Source organism: Stenella coeruleoalba (assembly GCF_951394435.1).
Source record: "Stenella coeruleoalba genome assembly, chromosome: 10".
Lineage (NCBI taxonomy): Eukaryota > Metazoa > Chordata > Mammalia > Artiodactyla > Delphinidae > Stenella > Stenella coeruleoalba.
In genome coordinates, this window is record NC_137156.1 from 31,132,350 (window position 1) to 31,152,485 (window position 20,136).

General features: G+C 46.2%; 1 protein-coding gene across 4 annotated transcripts in view; it reads left to right on the plus strand.

Annotated features, from left to right (window-relative positions):
• Window positions 1-20,136, plus strand: part of CLIC5 (chloride intracellular channel 5) — a 190,848-nt gene that overhangs the window by 71,786 nt on the left and 98,926 nt on the right. Inside the window, exons 1-2 of one of the 4 annotated variants that reach the window (XM_079934916.1) lie at window positions 2,368-2,543; window positions 11,465-11,632. The exons of the other annotated variants lie outside the window; for them this stretch is intronic. Of the exons in view, the coding sequence (XP_079791042.1) occupies window positions 11,570-11,632 (63 nt within the window). The 5' untranslated portion in view covers window positions 2,368-2,543; window positions 11,465-11,569. Of the gene's footprint in view, window positions 1-2,367; window positions 2,544-11,464; window positions 11,633-20,136 lie in introns of those variants that run through there. 4 annotated transcript variants of the gene reach the window in all.

The window sequence follows — 20,136 nt, forward strand, 5'->3', positions numbered from 1 at the left end:
GGAAAATGCAAAATGATGGAGACAGTGAAAAGATCAGTGGTTCCCGGAGGCTAGGGGGAGAGAGGGATGAATCGGTGGAGTACGGAGGATGTTTAGGGCAGTGAGACGACTCTGTAAGATACTGCAATGGTGGACGCATGTCATCATACACTGGTCAAAACCAATGGAATATATAACCCCAGGACTGCACCCTAATGTCAGTGTGGGCTTTGGGTGATAATGACGGTCAGTGTGGCGCCTCTGATTGTAAAAAATGCACCGATCTGGTGCAGGACGCTGGCAGTGGGGAAGCTGTGCAAGAGTGGGGACAGGGGGTTCATGGAAACTCTGTACTTACTGCTCAGTTTTTTAGTAAACCCAGAGACAGACAGAGAGAGAGAGAGAGAATGGATGCTGTATGCCTTTTAGGCCCCTACAGCTTACTAGAGGAGAGAGGAACATAAACAAATCTTCGGACGTCGATAAACGGGAGTAAGTCCTGCGTGCATACAGTGCAAGCAAGCGCCTTCCCTTTTTGTTGTTCTGGTATTTTGTCTTCATTTGTGACAGGTGCATGCAGAGGGTCAGTACTATTTATCATCAGACAAGACCTGCTTCAGCCTTATTTACTGCAGGGCGAGCAGCTTCAAAATCCCTGTGGCCTTCCGAGACAGGGGTGAGGGGTGCTGAGTGGAGAGCATCCACCAGGCTGGGTGCACAGCAGCCCTGCAACCAGAGGGAAGGAACAGAGGAGTTGGCCTTGACGGATGAACTCAGCCAGACCACTTTGGCGGGGCTGTTTTGCATCCCTCTGCCCTTTAATTTGATGACTTCCCATGGGGAGCCGGGTGTGGAGAGAAAGGCAGAGCTTAGGTCAGCGTTTGTCCCTTTGGGCCTTAAACATTGGGAGGCTCCATTAAGGGCATTAGGTCTGGTGTCTAGCGATGCAATTACCCTGTGCTATGTGGACGGAAGATCGGTGACTGAGTCCATATTCAGTTCTATTCATTTGGGGGCTTAATTTTATGACTGAGGAAAAGTTGACAACGGTTGGGTTTACAAGATTCCTAAAGAGCAAGGTAAAAAAGAATTAGTTCCACTGTAATTGAATGAATTTCAATGCATTTTTTAAACATAAAATCATTTAGATAAAATATCAGCCTTTGGAAGTGGGTTTGCCATCCCCCCACCCCCCACCCCCCCGTCAATGTCCTAGCCTGGTCTAGATGCAGCCAATGAGTCAAAGCAAGTGGGAGAGATCTTGGGGTGAAAAACAGATACTGCAAAGGAGTCTTAGACTAATGTCTACCTTTTGTATGGGGGTGCATTGCAAACCTTTCCAAAGTGTATTTAACTGAGGAAATTACACATCATTACAGAGCAATACAGAAAGTGTATCGGCTGCAAACTCAATATACATTCAGTGGAGCTGTCATTATTTCTTCAGGCTGGAACTTTTTCACTGAATGAAAACCTCCAGGCAGATTTTCTCCAACAATTCCAATAATGTATTGAAATTACAAAGGTTGTATAATGTAACTAAATAAGAAAAGGTGAAAATGTGACCCCCGCAAAGTCACATAGGGATATCATGGAGGATTTCAAGCTAGACTTTCAGTTCTTCAATGTAAAATGCTTTGTTCTATCTACCTCAGGGGCCCTCACACATGCTGTTCCTTTCTCTCTTCCCTTCAGTCTTCAAGTGACTGGCCCCCTTTTATCATTCAGATCTGGGCTTAAATGTCACCTCCCCTGAGAGGCCTTCCTCAGGAACGCCCTACAAAGGAGGTTCCCTCATTCCTCACTGTGACTCTTTAGCATTGTAACCCAGATTCCCAGATAATATTGAGCAATTTTATAACTATACATCTATTTATTTGTTTACGTGTTTGTTCTATCTCCCACAATGAATGGCAAGACCCAGCAGGCAAGGGATGCACAATGGTTTTTTCCCCCAAGGTACATCCAGTGTTTCTAAGAGTATTTGGTACATAATAGGTACTCAATAGATAAAGGAATGTGAAAGTAACCCCGGCCATGGAAGGCTCAGTGGAAGAGGACTCATTCATGAGGCAGCTGGTATAGATTCAAGTGCTATCTGGTTACAAAAATGTAGGTAATGAGCATCTTTTCTCAATACTATCAGATCTATTTTGATTCTGTGTTCCTAAAAACACATTGTATCTACTGAACTAGCCGGGCTGAGGAATGGGAGCACCCCCGCTACCACACACACACACACGCGCACGCGCACGCGCACGCACACGCACACGCACGCAAGCACGCACGCACACGCATGCGCACGCACGCACTCACGCACACGCACGCGCGCGCACGCAGGCACGCACGCACGCACGCACGCACACACACACACACACTTGTTTTAGGTACTGTGAGTTCCGTGGGACAGCGAGCGGCTGGGTTTTATTCATAAATTTATCCCTAGCATTGAGCATAGTGCCTGGCACAGAACAGCCGACCATATTTGCTTAATTTAACCAAAGTGAGATATTTGAAGTGCTTTCTGCCTTCTCCCTGGAAGAAGAAAGCTGAAGCAATTCAAGGTAATATTCTCTGATTTTTCTGTCCAAGCTTTGTGGGAGTAGGGTTAATCTTCCTGGCAGCTTGTAAAAGATTGCACGGTTGGCGAAAATATATGACAAAAATAGAATCAAATCTTCCTCCCTGAATATAGATTAAAGAGAACCACTTATTACTGTGCTGCAGAAATAAATTTCTTCTGTATCGGCCTAGCTATGACCAGGTAATAATGCACAGAAATGTTATGTTCTGTTTCTCTGGGTTCCTAAAGTAGAGAGAGAGAGAGATACAAGGAAATATACGGAAAGGAAGAAAGACTGAAACACAGATACGTTCCTAGAATTCTAGGAGAGGAACAGACTTATACTGCTGCTCCCACTTTTAGGATAGATTATTTTAAAAATAATAATAACAATTCAGTTAGATCAATTCTGCCCATTTCCAAGAAGGAACTTGTAATTTTCTAAATAATATACTATGCCTGTCAGGAAATAATTTCTTATGTAGCTTGAAGAGCTGACACGATGGCAGGCAGACAGTCAGATAAAGATAAAGGATGAAGGCCATCAAGCGTGGTCAGGGTAATTACAGGGTACAAATTCCACTCTTCACCTGGGAGCATTGCTTTTTGAATGTTCCAGTAGCTGATCTTCAGCTTTCACTTCCAAACCGGGTGTTTACTTCTTTTCTCTGTCTCTCTTTCTCTCACTTTTCTATGCATTTAAATATAATAATAAAATAATATTAAATAGTGCTTATTTATTGAGGTCATTAAAAGTAGACACTAGGGAGTCAAACAGACCCGATTCAAACCCCAGCTCTAGAGCTCTGTGGTTAGTTATGCTTACTGACTAATTTGTGTGTATCAGTTTCCTCATCTGCGAAATAGAGTAATGATAGTAGCTACCTTGTGTGTGGGGTTGAAGTGAGGGATTAAGTGAGAAGCTGCCTGTGAAATGCAATGCTGCCTTATATACATTTGGGGGAAAAGAGCTCTTTTGTCCTTTGTTTATGGGTCAGTCAGTATGTTGGCTGCATTGTGGATATTCATAAATAGAATTATTTAAACTTTACATAAACTTGAGGCAAGGTACAGTTATCCCCATTTTACAGATAAAGAAACTGAGACTTAGAGGGGTTGGATGACCAGGTTACAAGCCTAGAAAATGGCAGGAGCCAAGTCTTCAATTGGGAACTTCAGGATCTAAGCCCGGTGTTCTTTTCACTGTATTGTAAGACATTCAAAAAAATCAGTTCCTGGAGACATTGTTTTATGATTTTGTCATTTTATTGTGTAGCTATCTATGATCACCTTCAATCTACACATAGGACTTTTCTCGTAGCTTTGTCAATTTCTGAACATATTTTTATTTTCATCTTAGATCTTAGCTTATGAGCCTGAGAAGACTACATAGTGTTTTTATGAGGACTAGACCTTTAAAAATCATACTTTTTATTCATCTTAGGATGTGGCCTCTTTTTTAAAGTGCATCATGCTGTTGCTGAGATCTTATTTCTGTCATATGGACCATCTCTTGCCCATGGCCCTCTTTAGTCTATGCAGGTTCTAACTGCTGTGGATATAAATAGCTAGTTGCAAACATCAGAAAACCCAACTGAAGATGGTCTGAGCCAAAAAGAGATTTTACTGACCATCAGGACAGGAAATTCTAGGCACAAAGAGGTCCAGTCCCTCACAGAACATGGTCCTCCTCTGTCCATCTCTTGGCCCTTGTTTTCTCTCTGTTGGCTTTACTCTCAGTGAGACTCCATCTTAGTAGTGGCAAGATAGTGCAAGCAACTCCAGGGTCATATCCTAGTTTCTCTGTAAGTCCAGCAGAAGGAAAACTTGTCTCTTTTCTGACAGAAGTCCCAGAATTGGATCTCATTGGATCCAAGTTGATCGTGTGTCCATTTTGAACCAATCACTGTGCTCAGAGGGATTCAGAGGCTCCCATTGGCCAACACGAGTCACCTACCCTCCCCTGAAACTCCACTTGAAGCTAACAGGCTGTGAATGGAGGAGGTGTAGAATCTTAAGGAAAATTAGGGGCCCCTTTAACAAAAAGAATGGATTCTAGTTGTCAATCATTATAACACCACCTAACTTTTCCTTTCGGAACTGTAATCTGTTTGGTAATGGACATTTGCCCACTTCCCTCAAAACATTCTATATTCTGCTCCCACTTGTATAGATGCTGACTTTCCATCCCCAATGTGCCTCACCTTGCTTCTTCTCCAACCCTCACTCTCTTTAACAGCACACCCTTTTTTGAGTTATTAAAGGCTGTCTCTGGTCAATTGGCAAAATGAACCTGTTGGCCAAAATAAAATCAGATGTGTGGGTAAGAGTAATATGGGTCAACAGTTGTTTTGGAATTTTGTTATATGTATTTACCTTGGACCAAGGTTTTTTAAGTGCATTTGTGTAATAGTTGTGTTTTTATGTGATCTTGCTGTGACTGAAGTATGAGCTTTGCCATTAAGTGAGGACAGTCACCAGAGTAGCAAACTCTGTCAAAAATGCATGGTGATGCAACAGAACATGACCTGAGATCACTTTTCTCTTGCCTTTTGTCTCCTGTGGTTTTCCTTTCCCTAGGGGCTGGGTATTTTTTTGGGGGGGGCGGTACGCGGGCCTCTCACTGTTGTGCCCTCCCCAGGTGCGGAGCACAGGCTCCGGACGCGCAGGCTCAGCGGCCATGGCTCACGGGCCCAGCCGCTCCGCGGCATGTGGGATCTTCCCGGACCGGGGCACGAACCCATGTCCCCTGCATTGGCAGTCGGACTCTCAACCACTGCGCCACCAGGGAAGCGCAGGGCTGGGTATTTTTTATTTTTGATGTGCTACTTCTTGGTCCCGATTTCTTTTTTCAGCTTATCTCTGGCTGTCTCTTAGGATTCCAGAGTCCCCAAATCCAGTCACTCCTTATCTAAGACCAGCCATTCACTGACCCTACCAATTCAATAAGCAATTTCTAAGTCTCTATCAGCATCTCAACCTCGTCCAGCCACATCCTACTTCACATACACAGTAAATCCTGGTGGTTATGAAAATAGGCTTTAATGATGGAGAGACTTGGGTCAGAATACCAGCTGTGTTGTTTATAATTATCTATGTGACCTTGGGCAAGTTACTTAACCTCTTTAAGTCTTAGCTTCCTCATTTGCAAAATGAGACTAATAGCACCTGCCTTGGGTTATTATGAAGATGAAGCAAGCTAATAAGAGATTCAGAGTTCCCACACATGGTGGCCTCTTAGTAAATGTTAACTATTATTTTTGTTACAGAACCCTTTCCTGTGTTTCAGTTCAAAGCTAGAATACTTATAAAGACTTCACACTGTAATGTCCATTTCACTAATATCAGCCTTTGAGAGATATGAGTACAGAAGTCCAAGAGGAAAAAGAGGCTGTGAATAAAATAGGTGGCAGTTATCTATTCACTGATTCCATCAACCATTATTTAATGAGCATGTACACTGTACTGGGAATATTATCAGTTTGTTTGCAAGTTTATAGCCGGGGGCCATTACATTCTGTGGGGTGTGCAAAAGAGACATAAAACTGGATTCCTCTCCTCAAGGAGCTTTCACTCTTGTGAGAAAGACATGACTCAATCCTTGAAGGAATTCCATGAAGAAATAATGCAGGACCTAAATCTGCTCATTGTCAGGAAGTGATATGCACACTGCATGTTCTCAGAGGTTCTAGAAAGAGCACGGCACCCCCAAAACTCTAGTGGAGTAATGAGTGAATCAGTGGAATGAGTGACAGTTGTTGACAAGGACCCCTGGCTTCAGTCCAGCCTACTCCCTGGCCTCTCCCTTTGCTGAGCACAAGTAGGCAGGTTGCTGCTAGGACAGAGATCACTGGCGATGTTGAGCACGCCCAAGAGCACATTAGTTTATGAAGGAATAGAATTAGCAACCCACCCCGTCCTCCTCAGGGACACAATATGACTGGTGCTTCTGCAGCTGTCATCAAAATCTGCCAGTCTCCTCAGCTTGAACCTGAAGCCCTTGAGCTTGTCCAAGAGATCCTCTGCAGAGAATGTAAGGGTTGAACAACCTGATTCCTATATAAATCGCTACCTTGGGCAGAATGAGCGGATTCAACTAAATACCATTATGTACATAAAAGTCAGAGCCTATAACTAAGTGATACACTCTGGTACTGTGTAAGGTGAACATTTTTGGAAAATTTCCTTATAAGGATCATCTTTGTTTCATGATGATATATTCTTTTTCTCTTGTAAATATAGCGAGAAGTTTATTAATTTTATTGATGTTTTACAAGAACCAGTTTCTGGTTTCATTGATTTCCTCCATTGTTTTATCTTTTTTCAATTTCATTAATTTCTGTGCTTATATTTATTATTTTACTCCTTCTTCTTGCTTTGTGTTTAGCGGCTCTTCTTTTTCTAATTTTTTTAAGGTGGAAGCTTAGGTTATTGATTTGAGACCTTTATTCTTTTCTCAAAAGAACACTTTACACATACATTTCTCCCTAGGGGCTGCATTAGCTGCATCTCGGTGTGTTCTCTGTTCATTTGTATTTAGTTCAAAATATTTTCTAATTATCCTTGAGGCCTCTTTGTTAACAAGCGAATTTCTTAAACTGTATTGCTTAATTGCCAGACATTTAGGGGTTTTCCATATATCTTTATTATTGGTCTAATTGATTCTGTTATAGTCAGAGAACATATGTTGTATGATTTCATTCTTTTAAAAATAATAAGGTTTATTGTGTAACCCAGAATATGGTCTATTTTTGTCTATTTGGGTGAATGTTCTGTGTGTACTTGCAAATAGTGTGTATTCTGTTGTTTGGTGGGATATTGTATAAATGTTTATTAGATCAAATTGTCTGATAGTATTGCTTATGTCTTCTGTACTCTTGCTGATGTTTTTGGCTTCTTGTGCTATCAATTTCTAACAAAGGAGTGCTGCAGTCTCCAAATGTAATTGCACATTTGTCTTTTTCTTCTTTCAGTTCTATCGCTTTTGCTTCATGTATGTTGTAGCTCTGTTATTAGGTACATACACATTTGGGGTGGTTATAGCTTCTTGATGAGTTGGCTCTTTTAACATTATGTAATACCCGTCTCTTTATTCATGATGATTTCCTTTTTCTGGAGTCTGTTTTGTTTGGTGTTAATATGGTGCCTAACTTTCTTTTGATTAGCATTTGCATGGCATTTTTCCTCATCTTTTTACTTTATCTATATCATCATGTTTGAAGTGAGATTCTGTCATGTGCCGTTTATTAGTTTTCTGTTTGCTCTCTTTTTCCCCCTTTTAGATTATTTGACTATTTCTTGTCATTACATTTTAATTTACCTATTGGTTTTTTTTAACTATATCTCTTTGTGTAACTTTTATAGCTGTTGTTTAGGAGTGGTTACCATGTACATACCTAACTTTTCTCAATCTGCTTAGAGTTCATAGGTCACCACTTCAAGTAAAGTATAGAAACATGACAGCTATATAAATTCCTTTGCCTTCACCCTTTATGTCATATCATTAAATCTGAATATATTGAAAATCCAATCACATATGTTATAATTTCTTATTTCAACGATCATACAAAAATATGGGTGTCGCACAGATGCGCATGTCATCCTTTCGTTGGGGCCATTCTAATCTTTGCTGTATTGTTCTAATTTTAGTATATGTGCTGCTAAAGTGAGCACTGGATATGTTTTTGAAGTGCTTTCCTAATAAGCATTTATCCAAAACTTGCAACAAGTTTGTGAAACTATGATTATTAGAAGTACCATCTGTATGATCAGGGAAGTGTTTTTCTCTGAAGAAAGCTAGAATTGCTTAACCAATTATGCTTTGACATGAAAGGGTACAAAATAAGGTCTTTTTTATCATGAACTAAAACAGAATGTGGAAATAAAAACTAGAAATATGCATAGAAATATTTTATAACCAAAGAAGAAATTTTTTTTTTGCAAAATGAAAGTTTATAAGATCAAAACTATCAGTTATCTACAGAGATGTCCAAATGGGAGGTATTATCTAGAAATTAAAAGGGAACTGTTCCTTTTTTCAGTAAGTGGTAGATCTTTGGAGAAGATGACGTAAAAGCTAACTCTGCTAGGTTTGGGATTAGGGAAAGTAGAGGCCATACCACACATTGTTTAGCTCATAGCCAAGAAAATAATCACATGTGTAAAGCATCTTTCATTCAAAAAAGAAAAAAAAACCCTCAAAGGCACTTTGGCATATAATTTTATTTACCTCTTTCACATTGCTATTGTGAATATTGTCCACTGCCCAGAGCAGGAAAGTGATGCGTCTGTGCGGCATGCAGTGAACGTAGCAGTCTCCCTCTGTAACCTCGTCCTTCCCGGAGTATGAGGTCATTGGTTTGGAATGTACAGCTATGAAGGTGACTGCTTCTCTAAAGGCTTTGGTGATGTAAGCCAGAAACCAAAGAGGAGGAGAGCAATTAAGCCTCACCTTGATGAAGCTATAGTGTACCATGAGGGTTGCAAGTTAGGCTTGGTGACTGCTTTCTTCAGTGAATAGGAGACATTTGCCCTTGGAGTTTATGGGGAAACAGCCTGCCATAAAGGGCGGTCAGGATACCTTGCCACTTTCTCTGCCTATCAGATGCCTGACTATTCAGGAAGGTTCAGCTGTAGTGCCTTCTGCTCTAGGAGGTCTTTCTTTCTGGCCACTCCAACTGTGGTGAATAATCTCTCTAGGTGCTGACTTACGCAGCCCCTCCACGTGCCATGTGTGGCAGCCCTAGTCTTCCTCTCACGGGACTATTCTCCTGAAATAGATTTTAATCTACATTAAGACCAGGGCAGTGCCTTTGTTTCCCCAAAGTGCCTTACCCAGTGTGCCTGAAGTTTGAGGGAGGCAGTTAATAGAGTCGTTAAAAGCATGGGTTTAGTCTGTCTGAATTCAAATCCTGATTCCACCATTTCCTAGCTGCATGACTAGGGGCAAGTTACTTAAATAACTCTATGCCTCACTTTCCCCACTTGTAAAATTGGGATACTAACACTATCTGTAAAGATTAAATAAGTTAAGACGTGGAGAGTGCTTAGCATTTTTTTGCCTGGTACCTAATAAGTACTGTTACTTATTTTTATTAAGTGATTACTTTTTTTTCTTAGAAAGCTGTGGAACAAATATATATTTGTAAGTAAGGCAAGAAAGAGCACAGACAAGAGCAGCTAAAGAGAAGGCAAAGAACACAAATAGAAGTTGACCAGATTCCAGATGCGAAAGACTTAGCACCTTTTTTAAAAGAAATGGAGTTTGGGAATGTAAACTGGTACAGCCACTTTGGAAAACTGTCTGGCAAATTTTTTTTTTTTTCTTTGCGGTACGCGGGCCTCTCACTGTTGTGGCCTCTCCCGTTGCAGAGCACAGGCTCCGGACGCGCAGGCCCAGCGGCCACGGCGCGCAGGCCCAGCGGCCACGGCTCACAGGCGCAGCCGCTCCGCGGCATGTGGGATCTTCCCGGACTAGGGCACGAACCCGCGTCCCCTGCATCGGCAGGCAGACTCTCAACCACTGCGCCACCAGGGAAGCCCCATAGCAATGTTTATTCAAGAACATTCTAATAGTCTAGAACCAAGCAATTCCATTCCTGAGTATATAGGCAACAGAAAAGTGTCCACGTATCGTGAAAAGATTTTTATAGAATGTTCATAGCAGCCCCATGGTAGTCATTAACTGGAAACTATGCAGATGTCCATCAACAGAAGAATCGATAAATAAATTACGGCAATAAAAATGGGTGGTTTCCAACTACACACAGCAGAATGGATGAATCTCACCAACGTGCTGGTGAGCAAAGGAAGCCAGACACGGAGGAGAATATACTACGTTTATTATAAGATTCCAGGCAAAACTACCCTGTGCTGTTACAAGTCTCACCCCAGGTGGGTGAGAGCCTTGGAGAGGGAGGAGAGCTAGACAGGAGAGATCAGAATGAGCTTCTGGGCGGGTAGCTAACATTTTACCTCTTCATCTGGTGCTGGTTTCATGGATGGGTTCAGCTTGTGAAAACTTATTTAACTGTCCACTTACAATATATGCATTTTTTGCCCCATGCGTGTATTATCCTTCACTAAACAAACAAACAAAAAAACAAAAAAGAGAGAAAATAAGTAAAATAAGAATAGAAAAGAAAGAAAAAAGAAGGGAATGCAAAAGACAAAATGAAAGGAAGAGGAAGAAAAACAGCCCAGAAGGTTACACATCACCCCCTGCCCATCCCTGCCTCCCCCTGCCTCCAGCCCTACTCTATTGATCCAGCACGAGGATGGCGAATGCATGGTTTTCAGGGTCCTTCCGTTCTCTTCCGCGCTACCCGCAGCCTCTCCCCACTCTGAGCATCCCTAAGGCAAGAAGGGGCTTTCCTCGTGGGTAACGCTGCTAGGAGAGTAACTTGGAGGAACTGATGCTTCGTTAATGAACGTAAAGCTTAAAGCCATCTTCCCTTTCTCCCTCTTCTCTTCTGTTCTGTTCTCTTCTCTTCTCTCATCCTCTCCATCCCCCCACTCCCATCCCCCTTTACCTTTCTCAGGGCATCCTCCTACCCCAGTGGCGGTGCCGCCCGGCCGGTCTGCACGCGCCCCGCAGGGCCTGGGGTGCGGGGCGGGGGCCGCGCTCGCGGGGAGCCCCTCCCGCCCGCCGGGGCTGACCCCGCCCCGCGGCGCCGGCTATTTTGGGCGCGGGCGGCGACCGCGGGATCGCTGCCGGGCGCGGATCCGGTGACACCTCTCAGCGCGCGGCACTTGTTGCTCTCAGGACCTGCCGGCCATCCCTGAGCCCACCTTTCTCCCTCGCCGCCCCCTGTCCCCTGCTGGCTTCTCTCCTTTCCGTGCGATCGCCCGGGACACCGATCTCTCAGGCACCGCTGTCACCGGCTGGAGAAATAGATTAAAGGAAATAAACTCCCTCCGCAGGGGGCCCAGCCGGGCAGCAGCAGCGGCAGGAGCTGGAGCGCTGGCCCGGGCGCCGCAGAGGTGGCGCCTCCCCGGCCCGGGACGCTGGCCCCGGGCGCCGACGGCATGACGGACGCGGCGACGGCTAACGGGGACGACAGGGACCCCGAGATCGAACTCTTCGTGAAGGTAGGTCGGCGTCCCGGCGCCGCAGCACCTGCCGCGCCTCCAGCCAGGCTCGCGGCTCACGTGCCCAGGCGCTGAGCGCTCTGGGACGCGGACCTTCCCCAGGGAGCGCAGCCCAGCCCTGACGGTCCCTTGGGTGGCCTTTCTGTTGCTTCGGGGCTCCCGGGAGGGATGGAGTCAGGTGCAGTCTGGCAGGTGGCTGTCTTCTCGGAGAGTCTGCTAGGCAGTTTGTCAAACCCGCCGCAAGACCAGCCGTCACCCTACCCCGGCGCGATTTTGGCCTGCCCTGAAGGGCATCTCCAGGTGCAGGGAGATGGCAGGAACCTGGCTGGACCCCTGAAGCTTTCTTCTAAAGTTGCGGGGCGAGGGGAAGGAAGAGGGAGAAAAGAAAGCATTACTAATAATATGACCTTTGGCAAAGCAAAAATAACATTTCTTAAAATCCCCCTTTTCTCTTTTACTCAGTGCTATTAAAAGAAAAGCAAAAGGAAACAAAGACGTTTTCTTGCTCTGTGACCGGCAAAGCAGAAACCAAACACTCCACTCGCCCATATTATTGTAATTGTCATAATTATGCTTCCGCGGGGTTGTAGCAGGAAAGGCTAAGGGTAACCTGGGGCAGACTGGGAGGAAGGGGCACAGGGGAAAAACTTAAATTAAGTTGCCTTGCTCCCTGGGCAGAGACGGGCTAACATCCAAACCTGCTGCACTTCCTTTGCAACCTGGAGGGGGAAGGATGGAGGCCGAGGCAGCGTCTCCCGGTCCTCGAGCGTAATAAGAAAGAAACATTTGATAGGTCTTCGTGCAGCAGAAGCGGGGAAACCTGAGGCGCAGGGAAGTTGCCTCCGGGGCGGTGCAGAGTCGCCAGAACTTGGGGGAGGGGGCGTCGGCTGGCTGCCTGAGCGCAGAGACCTTTCACAAAAGGGAAAAACCCTCAGAATGCAGTTTCCCTAGACATATACAGGTAACTGAGAAGGGAAGAGAGCTTGGTGCCTGTCAGGGGCCTCCTGGCTGAATTTAAAAGGCATATATATTCCCCAGGGATGGGGAATATACACGTCTTTTAAATTTGTTTTGGCCAAAGGATCCTTATCTAATACAAACTAATTAAACAAATAGAGTTTCACAGAAAGTATAAGATCTATATGACCTTTTGGTTTTGGGTACCTTTTGTCACCTAAAAAATAATAAAGCAGCTGTGACTTACACTTGGAAATTGCTCTGTCTCAGTCGGTCCAGCCTACCACGAAGCTTTGTTAAATTTTTTCGGCTGGATTTTTTTCATTTTGTAGAGTTATTTTTCAAAATTATCCATAGATATTACATTTGTTTTTTAGTGAGACTGACTTTCCTCAGCCTGTTTCTCTCCCCCCAGATGAGGCTTCTGTCTCCCTCATTTGGTTTCTGGGACCCTTCTGGGAGGATTTCTAGGCTCTCTGGCAGACCAGGTAATGAAAGAGGTCATGTCCTCCCAGGCTGGGCAGTGTTGGACCCAGGGCCCCGCAGGTCTGCCCTGACCCCCAGCGTCCAAGCCTGCGGTCTAGGGAGTGAATACGGAGAGCTTTTACAGAGCAAGGAGCCTTGCTGTTCTTCTTGAGGAAAGCTATTCTAGGACTTTCTCAGATTCCTTGGGAGCAGGTAGTTTCACGGTGTCAAGTTCCTGAAAGATATTTGAAACACAAATTGACTCTTTTAGAGCCAAAGGAGCCCTTTGCCCCGCTCCTAGGTGAGAGGACCATTCTACCTGCACCTTCTGAATTTCAGGTTGGCAGCTTGGAGGGTTTCTCCATTTGTATAGAAAGCTCACTTCGCAGCCCCCAGTGCCCGCAAGAATTCTAAAGTACCCGTGTTGTCATTTGCTTTTTTTTCCCTAAAGGAAAGGAACCCATGAGAGCCAGGCAGGCCTTCTTGGTCAGCGCAGAAACCAGATTGATGAGGGAACAAAAAAATCAGATAGGAAAGCTCTTTTGATTCCCCCACCCCCCTTTTGAGCTTCTGGTCAGTGGTTATCATTTACAGGGACAAGTAAAGGCTGAAAAAAATTGTGAAAATAAAGACACTGCCCAGGCTTTGAACGGTTTCGTGTTAGAGAAGCAATGTCCTGATTTATAGAATCAGGCATTTCCATAGTTTGCCGTGTCTCTTAGCTGTATGATTCCCATCAGAAGAAGGTCCTTCCTCTTTTTTTTTTTAAAGAAGATGTTGGGGGTAGGAGTTTATTAATTAATCTATTTTTGGCTGTGTTGGGTCTTCGTTTCTGTGCGAGGGCTTTCTCTAGTTGCGGCAAGCGGGGGCCACCCTTCGTCGCGGTGCGCGGGCCTCTCACTATGGCGGCCTCTCTTGTTGTGGAGCACGGGCTCCAGACGCGTAGGCTCAGTAGTTGTGGCTCACGGGCCTAGTTGCTCCGCGGCATGTGGGATCCTCCCAGACCAGGGCTCGAACCCGTGTCCCCTGCATTAGCAGGCAGATTCTCAACCACTGCGCCACCAAGGAAGCCCGAGAAAGTCCTTCTTGTTGAAGGGCTCAGGTATCCGAGGTAATCTCTGCAGGCCCAGCGGGTTGGCTTCTAGGAAGCCTCCCAGGCAGGCTTGCCTCACCCAGTTAAGAGTTGTGATGTGGTCATCTTCAACAGAAGGGGACACCCTCCCCCCCGAACCTGGCCTGTCCCCTGGGTGTGTCATTCAAAACCTCCGTAATCCAGAGAGTTTCAAGGACATACGATTCTGTGCCACATCAATGGATAATCATCTGTTACTACTGCCGCTGCTAATAATAATACTAAATGGCAGCGTTTTAGGACTTAAGGAGCGCATTCAAATACCTTATCTCATCAGATTCCCAGCATCCTTGTTCGTGAGCCTTGGTTCACTCAGGAAAAGTGATGTCAACAAGTAAATGTGGCTCCCAGGGACCTCTTGAGACGTGATGCTGTCAGAGCCCTTGGCAAGCGGCCGTTTGCTCTCCCTGTAACCACCTCAGGAACTAAGGACGATGATTTGTCCCGTTTTATGGTTGAAGAACTCAGGTGCTCAGGGAGCATATGAGAAATGCCCAGAAGTAGATGGCAGTAAAGAGCGTTCAGACCCAGTCCTCAGCTAGCAGTTTAGACTCTAAATTTCTTACTCTTTTCCAAACACCCATATGTCAGGTCTTGCACCTTCTTTTGCCAAGTCAGGCTTTCAAGTGTTTCCAAGAGGACACTTCCTGGCAACTTACTAGTCCATTCTAATGTGGTCACAAAACGCTGTCAAAGCTCCTGCCCAGCCCTGCTCTGTACTCCCAAGTCTCTCCCGTCCAGGGAACTTTCTAATGGGGATGTTTAAGAGATCACAGAGGTTTGAGGAGGTCAGCTCTGATTCTCATTTCCCAACTAATGTGGATGGGGAAGAGGAGACAGAGACCTGGGTTCAGATCTTGTCTCTGCCTCTCATTTGTCGAGTGACGCTGAACAAGTTCAGAGTGTATGAACAAGTGTATGAGTCCCAATACACCCCTCTTAAAACAAGAGGGTGGTTACAAATAAGGTGCCCGTATCTTGAACTGTCCAAACCAAGACACTTCTGAGAGAGAAAGGAGGTGCTACCAATGGTTAGGAACAGGTGTCACCGATGTTGTGCAGGACGTGTGGCCACCCTGGTTATGAAAATACCTCCCCCACAGACTGGCTGTGAGAATGCCACAGGAACAAGTAGAGGAAAGCATTTTGTAAATTGGAAATTGCCATGAACACATTGACTTCGATAAGGATATGAGCTCCATGGCAGATAGAACCTTTCTTGATCTGCAGGTCCCTGATTTGCCTTAGAGAACAATGGCCTGGCTGATTCCTCACTCGCAGGGCTATTTTGAGAATAAGTGAGATCATACGCAGCTGGGACTTTGATCACAAAGGGAGGACAACAGGTTAGAGTTGATAGTGGCAGTGAGTGTGGTTTATTGAAAGAAAAAAGAGCACGGAAATAAAAGCAAAACAGAAAGTGATTTGGGAAGACAAATACAGGATGTGCTGCGTAGTTAGATCTCCATCTGTGTCGACTCCCTCACCCCGGGTGCCACCCCTAGACCCCGGAGGTAGAAAGCCACCAAAGCGAAGTGATGATGGTGCACCAGTTGGCAGCAAGTGTCTCTTGGGGCCAAGGGTGTGAGTTTCAGCAGAAACCAGTGGTTCTCAACTTTGGCTACATATTCAAATCATTTGGGGGAGATTTTAAAACTCCTGATGCCAGGCTGCTCCCCAGGTCAATTACAGCAGAGTTTCTGTGGGTGGGACCCAGAAGTGGTATTTTTTACCACACCCCCAGGTGACTGCGGCATGCAGCTCTGGTGGAGAGCCACTGAGTCCTCATCAGAGGCGGGTCCCGAGGCAGTCAGCTTTGCCACAGCTGAACTAGGCGGCCTTGTTAGTGCAGATGAACGTCTAGAACTTCTAACAGCCTCTGGGCATCGTGATCATCCCGATCAGGAGCATTGTTGATAGAGAGCTTGCAGCCAACCGGTGCTCCGTGAACAGATGCTGACGGACTGTAAAGCCCTATCTGCAGGACTCCAGAACAATCCGTGCATGGGGTCGGTCTAGTAAATGATCATCAATTCAGCCTGGGGGGAACAGAGCGGAGTCCTGCTGTTTGTCTGATGGAAATGACTAGTCTTTTCTTTTACTGAGTGATCCGGAAGGCTCTGACAGTGGTGCAGAGCCCCAGTCAAGACATGGTGACCCGTGGTGTGGTCATCTGACTTCCAGAACAGACAGGATCAAATCTTGTTGTGCTGCCTCTCAGACCCCCGCTGCCCACTGGCTGCCTAGTCGCCTGCCCAAGCATGGGTTTATCAGGTTTTGAAGCTCCTTTGATCACATTATGCCACTGTGTTTCTTTCCCACTATCTCCTGGTTTTGATCTTCGGTCAATAATCCAATATACCAGTTCATCTGCCCTGCTGTGTCAGCGAGTGCATCCTTACCTGGTAACACACCCATGGGAGTGCTAGTGTCCAAGGGTGACTCATGCACGTCCCAGGTTCCCTGGCAGGGGGTGGGAGTGAGGACTGAGGGTCTCAAGATGCTAAAGCCCACAAGCCAGTGGTGTCAGGTCCTGCCTCCCTGCCGACTTGTACTGTTTCTCTGGGTGTTTGGTGGCTCTCTCCACCCAGGGCAAAGAGCCCATCAATTTAGACGGTCAGGTCAAAAGCTTTCCATTCTTGGTTCCTTTTGAGATTCCAGATGCTGGGCCCGTGTGAGTGGTGACAGGAGGTGTAGTAGAAAAGTGCAGTTTTTGGTGTCAGACTGAGGGTCATCTGCTGTGTGAGCTAGGACAGGCTGCTTGACCTCTCTGGGCCACAGTTTTCTTACCAGTGCAGTACTGATAATGGCAATACCTATTTGCTGGGGTGGGTGTGAGCACTGAATGAGCTGTGTATGAATCTGGGGTCTAAGTAAAGCCTCCTCTGCAGGCCCAGTATAGCCCCAAAAGTGAGAAGCCAAGCCTTTGCTTGTCCCTTCCTTGATGTGTCCCAGAACTCAGACACTCAGCCCTATGTTCTGCTGCCTCTTTGCTGGAGCCGGGACAAAGGCCGCTGGGAGCCCGAGCACAGGGCAGCTGTCTCTGGATCTGATCGCCTCCCACAGGGCTGCTGCTTCAGGAGCTGGAGTCCCCCACAGGCCACTGTCTGAAGTAATGTAACCACAGGGAGAGTGCAGATCTCTGACCAATGGGTGGGTTCTTCCAACTCAAGGGATGTTGATTCCTCCTGTAGTTGCTCCCACATAGCTCGAGGGGCTGGACCAGGATGCATCAAACCACTGGGGGTGCCCCTCCCCTTTCAGCTCCATGGGGATGATACTTCCGGGGTTTTATCCCCTTCTTGTCACTGGATGCCAGGTGGGGCCTCCCAGGCTCATCTGTAGGTGCTACAACTTTGACCCTTCAATAAGGAGAAGGCTCTGGAGTCCAGGTCCTTTAGTTCCAAGAGGACCCCTGGTAGATTTTCTCACTTGCTTGCAAACTTCAAGCTCTGCCTAGCCATGGTTACTCTCCTAGAAAACACACACACACATTTACATGTATTATCTATCTGGACTATAGGAAAAACATAATAGACTCTCAATATCTGGTACCTTTAAAAACTGTTACCCGGGAGACATTCTCAGTTGTCTTTTTCATCGAAGCTGGAAGACCAGAAATAGTGAAGAGGCGAAGTGTTTAAAGCATGGGCTTCCTGAAGGTGTGTCTCCACCCCGGGGCATCTTAGATCTGACGCTGCTTGTGAGGGGTCAGCTCCAACTACCAAGGAAGTGTCTCTGCCAGCTCCCTGAGTGAGAATCTACTTTGCACACTCATATATTTATTCAAGGAGTATCTTAGTTCTGAGATGTGAAGTGCTTTAAGGATAAATAAGATAGATAATCTGCTGTCAGAACTAAAGTGAATTCTTTCTGGTAAAAAGAAATGGAGTTTTTAACCTCTAAAACAAAGTCCCCTCTAGCTCTGTTAGCACGGGAAGTTTCTTTGAGTTATGTTTATTGCAGCGCTTATGGTGAACAATGGCTAGGCCACTGGCGCACAACCTTTGGGGCATGAAAAAGTCACCGCAAAGCTTTTTCATGTGGACTTGCCCAGCCCTGTCCCCAGAGATTCACATTGAGGAGGTGGGGTTGAGTCCCAGGCATCTACCCCTGGGTGATCCTGGGATTCATCAAAGATTGAGAACCACTGGCCTAGATCATGGGTAAATAGGGTTGAACCTACCCAGTGGAGGATCCAAAGGGCAAGAGAAAGTCGACTCCCCACTGGAAGTGTGCATTTCCTGGGATGGAGGAGGCTGAGGCAGATATGCTTATTAGCCTGAATCACCCCAGATTGACCCTAAATAAACCAGAAAAGGGAAGAAAGGAATGCTTTTTTTTTTTTTTTTTTGGCAGTACGTGGGCCTCTCACTGTTGTGGCCTCTCCCCTTGCGGAGCACAGGCTCCGGACGCCCAGGCTCAGCGGCCGTGGCTCACGGGCCCAGCCGCTCCGCGGCACGTGGGATCCTCCCGGACCGGGGCACGAACCCGCGTCCCCTGCATCGACAGGCGGACTCTCAACCACTGTGCCACCAGGGAAGCCCAGGAATGCTTTTGACCTTTCTTTTACACTTGCTTTTCTTCCTTTGTAATTTTTTTACGATATAGGTGTGACAAGTAATTTAAAAAGCTGGGCATGAAGGAAATATTAGTAAGATAAGAAATGTAGGGAGTTAAGAGATTAAAAACAATCCATCGATCAATTAACCAATTAACAAGCATGTTTATGGAGCCACCTACTCTGTGCCAGGCTCAGTGAAAGCTGAAGTCAGGGAGGGGAGATCAAAGAAGATGGGGTCTCAGCAGCCCATGAACTTGCAGCTGAGGGGTAAAAATGTCAACATCATGCCCCGTGAGTGGTAGGAAATGAAATGAGGGAAGCCGGTGAAAGGACCCATGTGGCTCAAATGAGGTCTCCAGGTCTAGTCTGCGAGGAGGTGGGGCCTGAGTTGTGCTCTGAAGAGTGACGAGAGTCACTGAGTTACTAGGAGTGGGCAAGCATGTCAGGTCCAGAAACAGTATGGAGATGAGGATGTGCTGGGCCCAGTGGGTATACGAGGTTGGCTGAAGGGAGTGGTATATGGAGGGCCACAGTTGGAAATAAGATAGAAACACAGCAGTGGGAAGGGGTTTTGAATGGCAGGTAAGTGGTTTTTGTCCCCTGGTAAGTAATGAGGAGTTACCAGAGGGTTCTACCCAGGGTAGGAGCTTGATTTGGTCCCTGCTTCGTTAGAATGGTTCCTATGCTATTTTGCACGATGTGGTGGAAAGATTAATGAATTAAAAGTAAGAAAACCTGGATTCCAGGTCTGGCTCTGCTACATATTGGTTGTGTGGCTTTCTTTAAGGCCAAGCTTCCTCTTCTGTAAGATGGGCTCCACAGTCATAAAATCATAGAATTTCTGATTGGGAAAAGCCTCTTAGAAGTCATCTGGTCTGACCCCCTCTTTTTTTTCTTTCTTTCTTTTTTTTTTTTTTTTTTTGCGGTACACGGGCCTCTCACTGTTGTGGCCTCTCCTGTTGTGGAGCACAGGCTCCGGACGCGCAGGCTCAGCGGCCATGGCTCACGGCCCCAGCTGCTCCACGGCATGTGGGATCTTCTGGACCAGGGCACGAACCCGCGTCCCCTGCATCGGCAGGCGGACTCTCAACCGCTGCGCCACCAGGGAAGCCCTCCATGGCTTCTTTTTTTCTTTCTTTTTTTTCTGGTCTGACCCCCTCTTGTCAGATAAATTCACAGTCTCACATTTCCGGTTACCTGCTATATGGGTTTAAGGAAGAGAAGCGAGATGACACGTGAGCTGCTGCTGTTTTTGCCTTTGCTCTTATGACTGTGTTCACGGTGATTATGAAGAAGGAGAGCCTTGCAGCAGAGGCCGGGGAGGAGGCTCCTCCAGTGTTTGCTGCGGGGAGGCCACCGTGAGCCCAAGCTGGGGCTGAAAGGAGG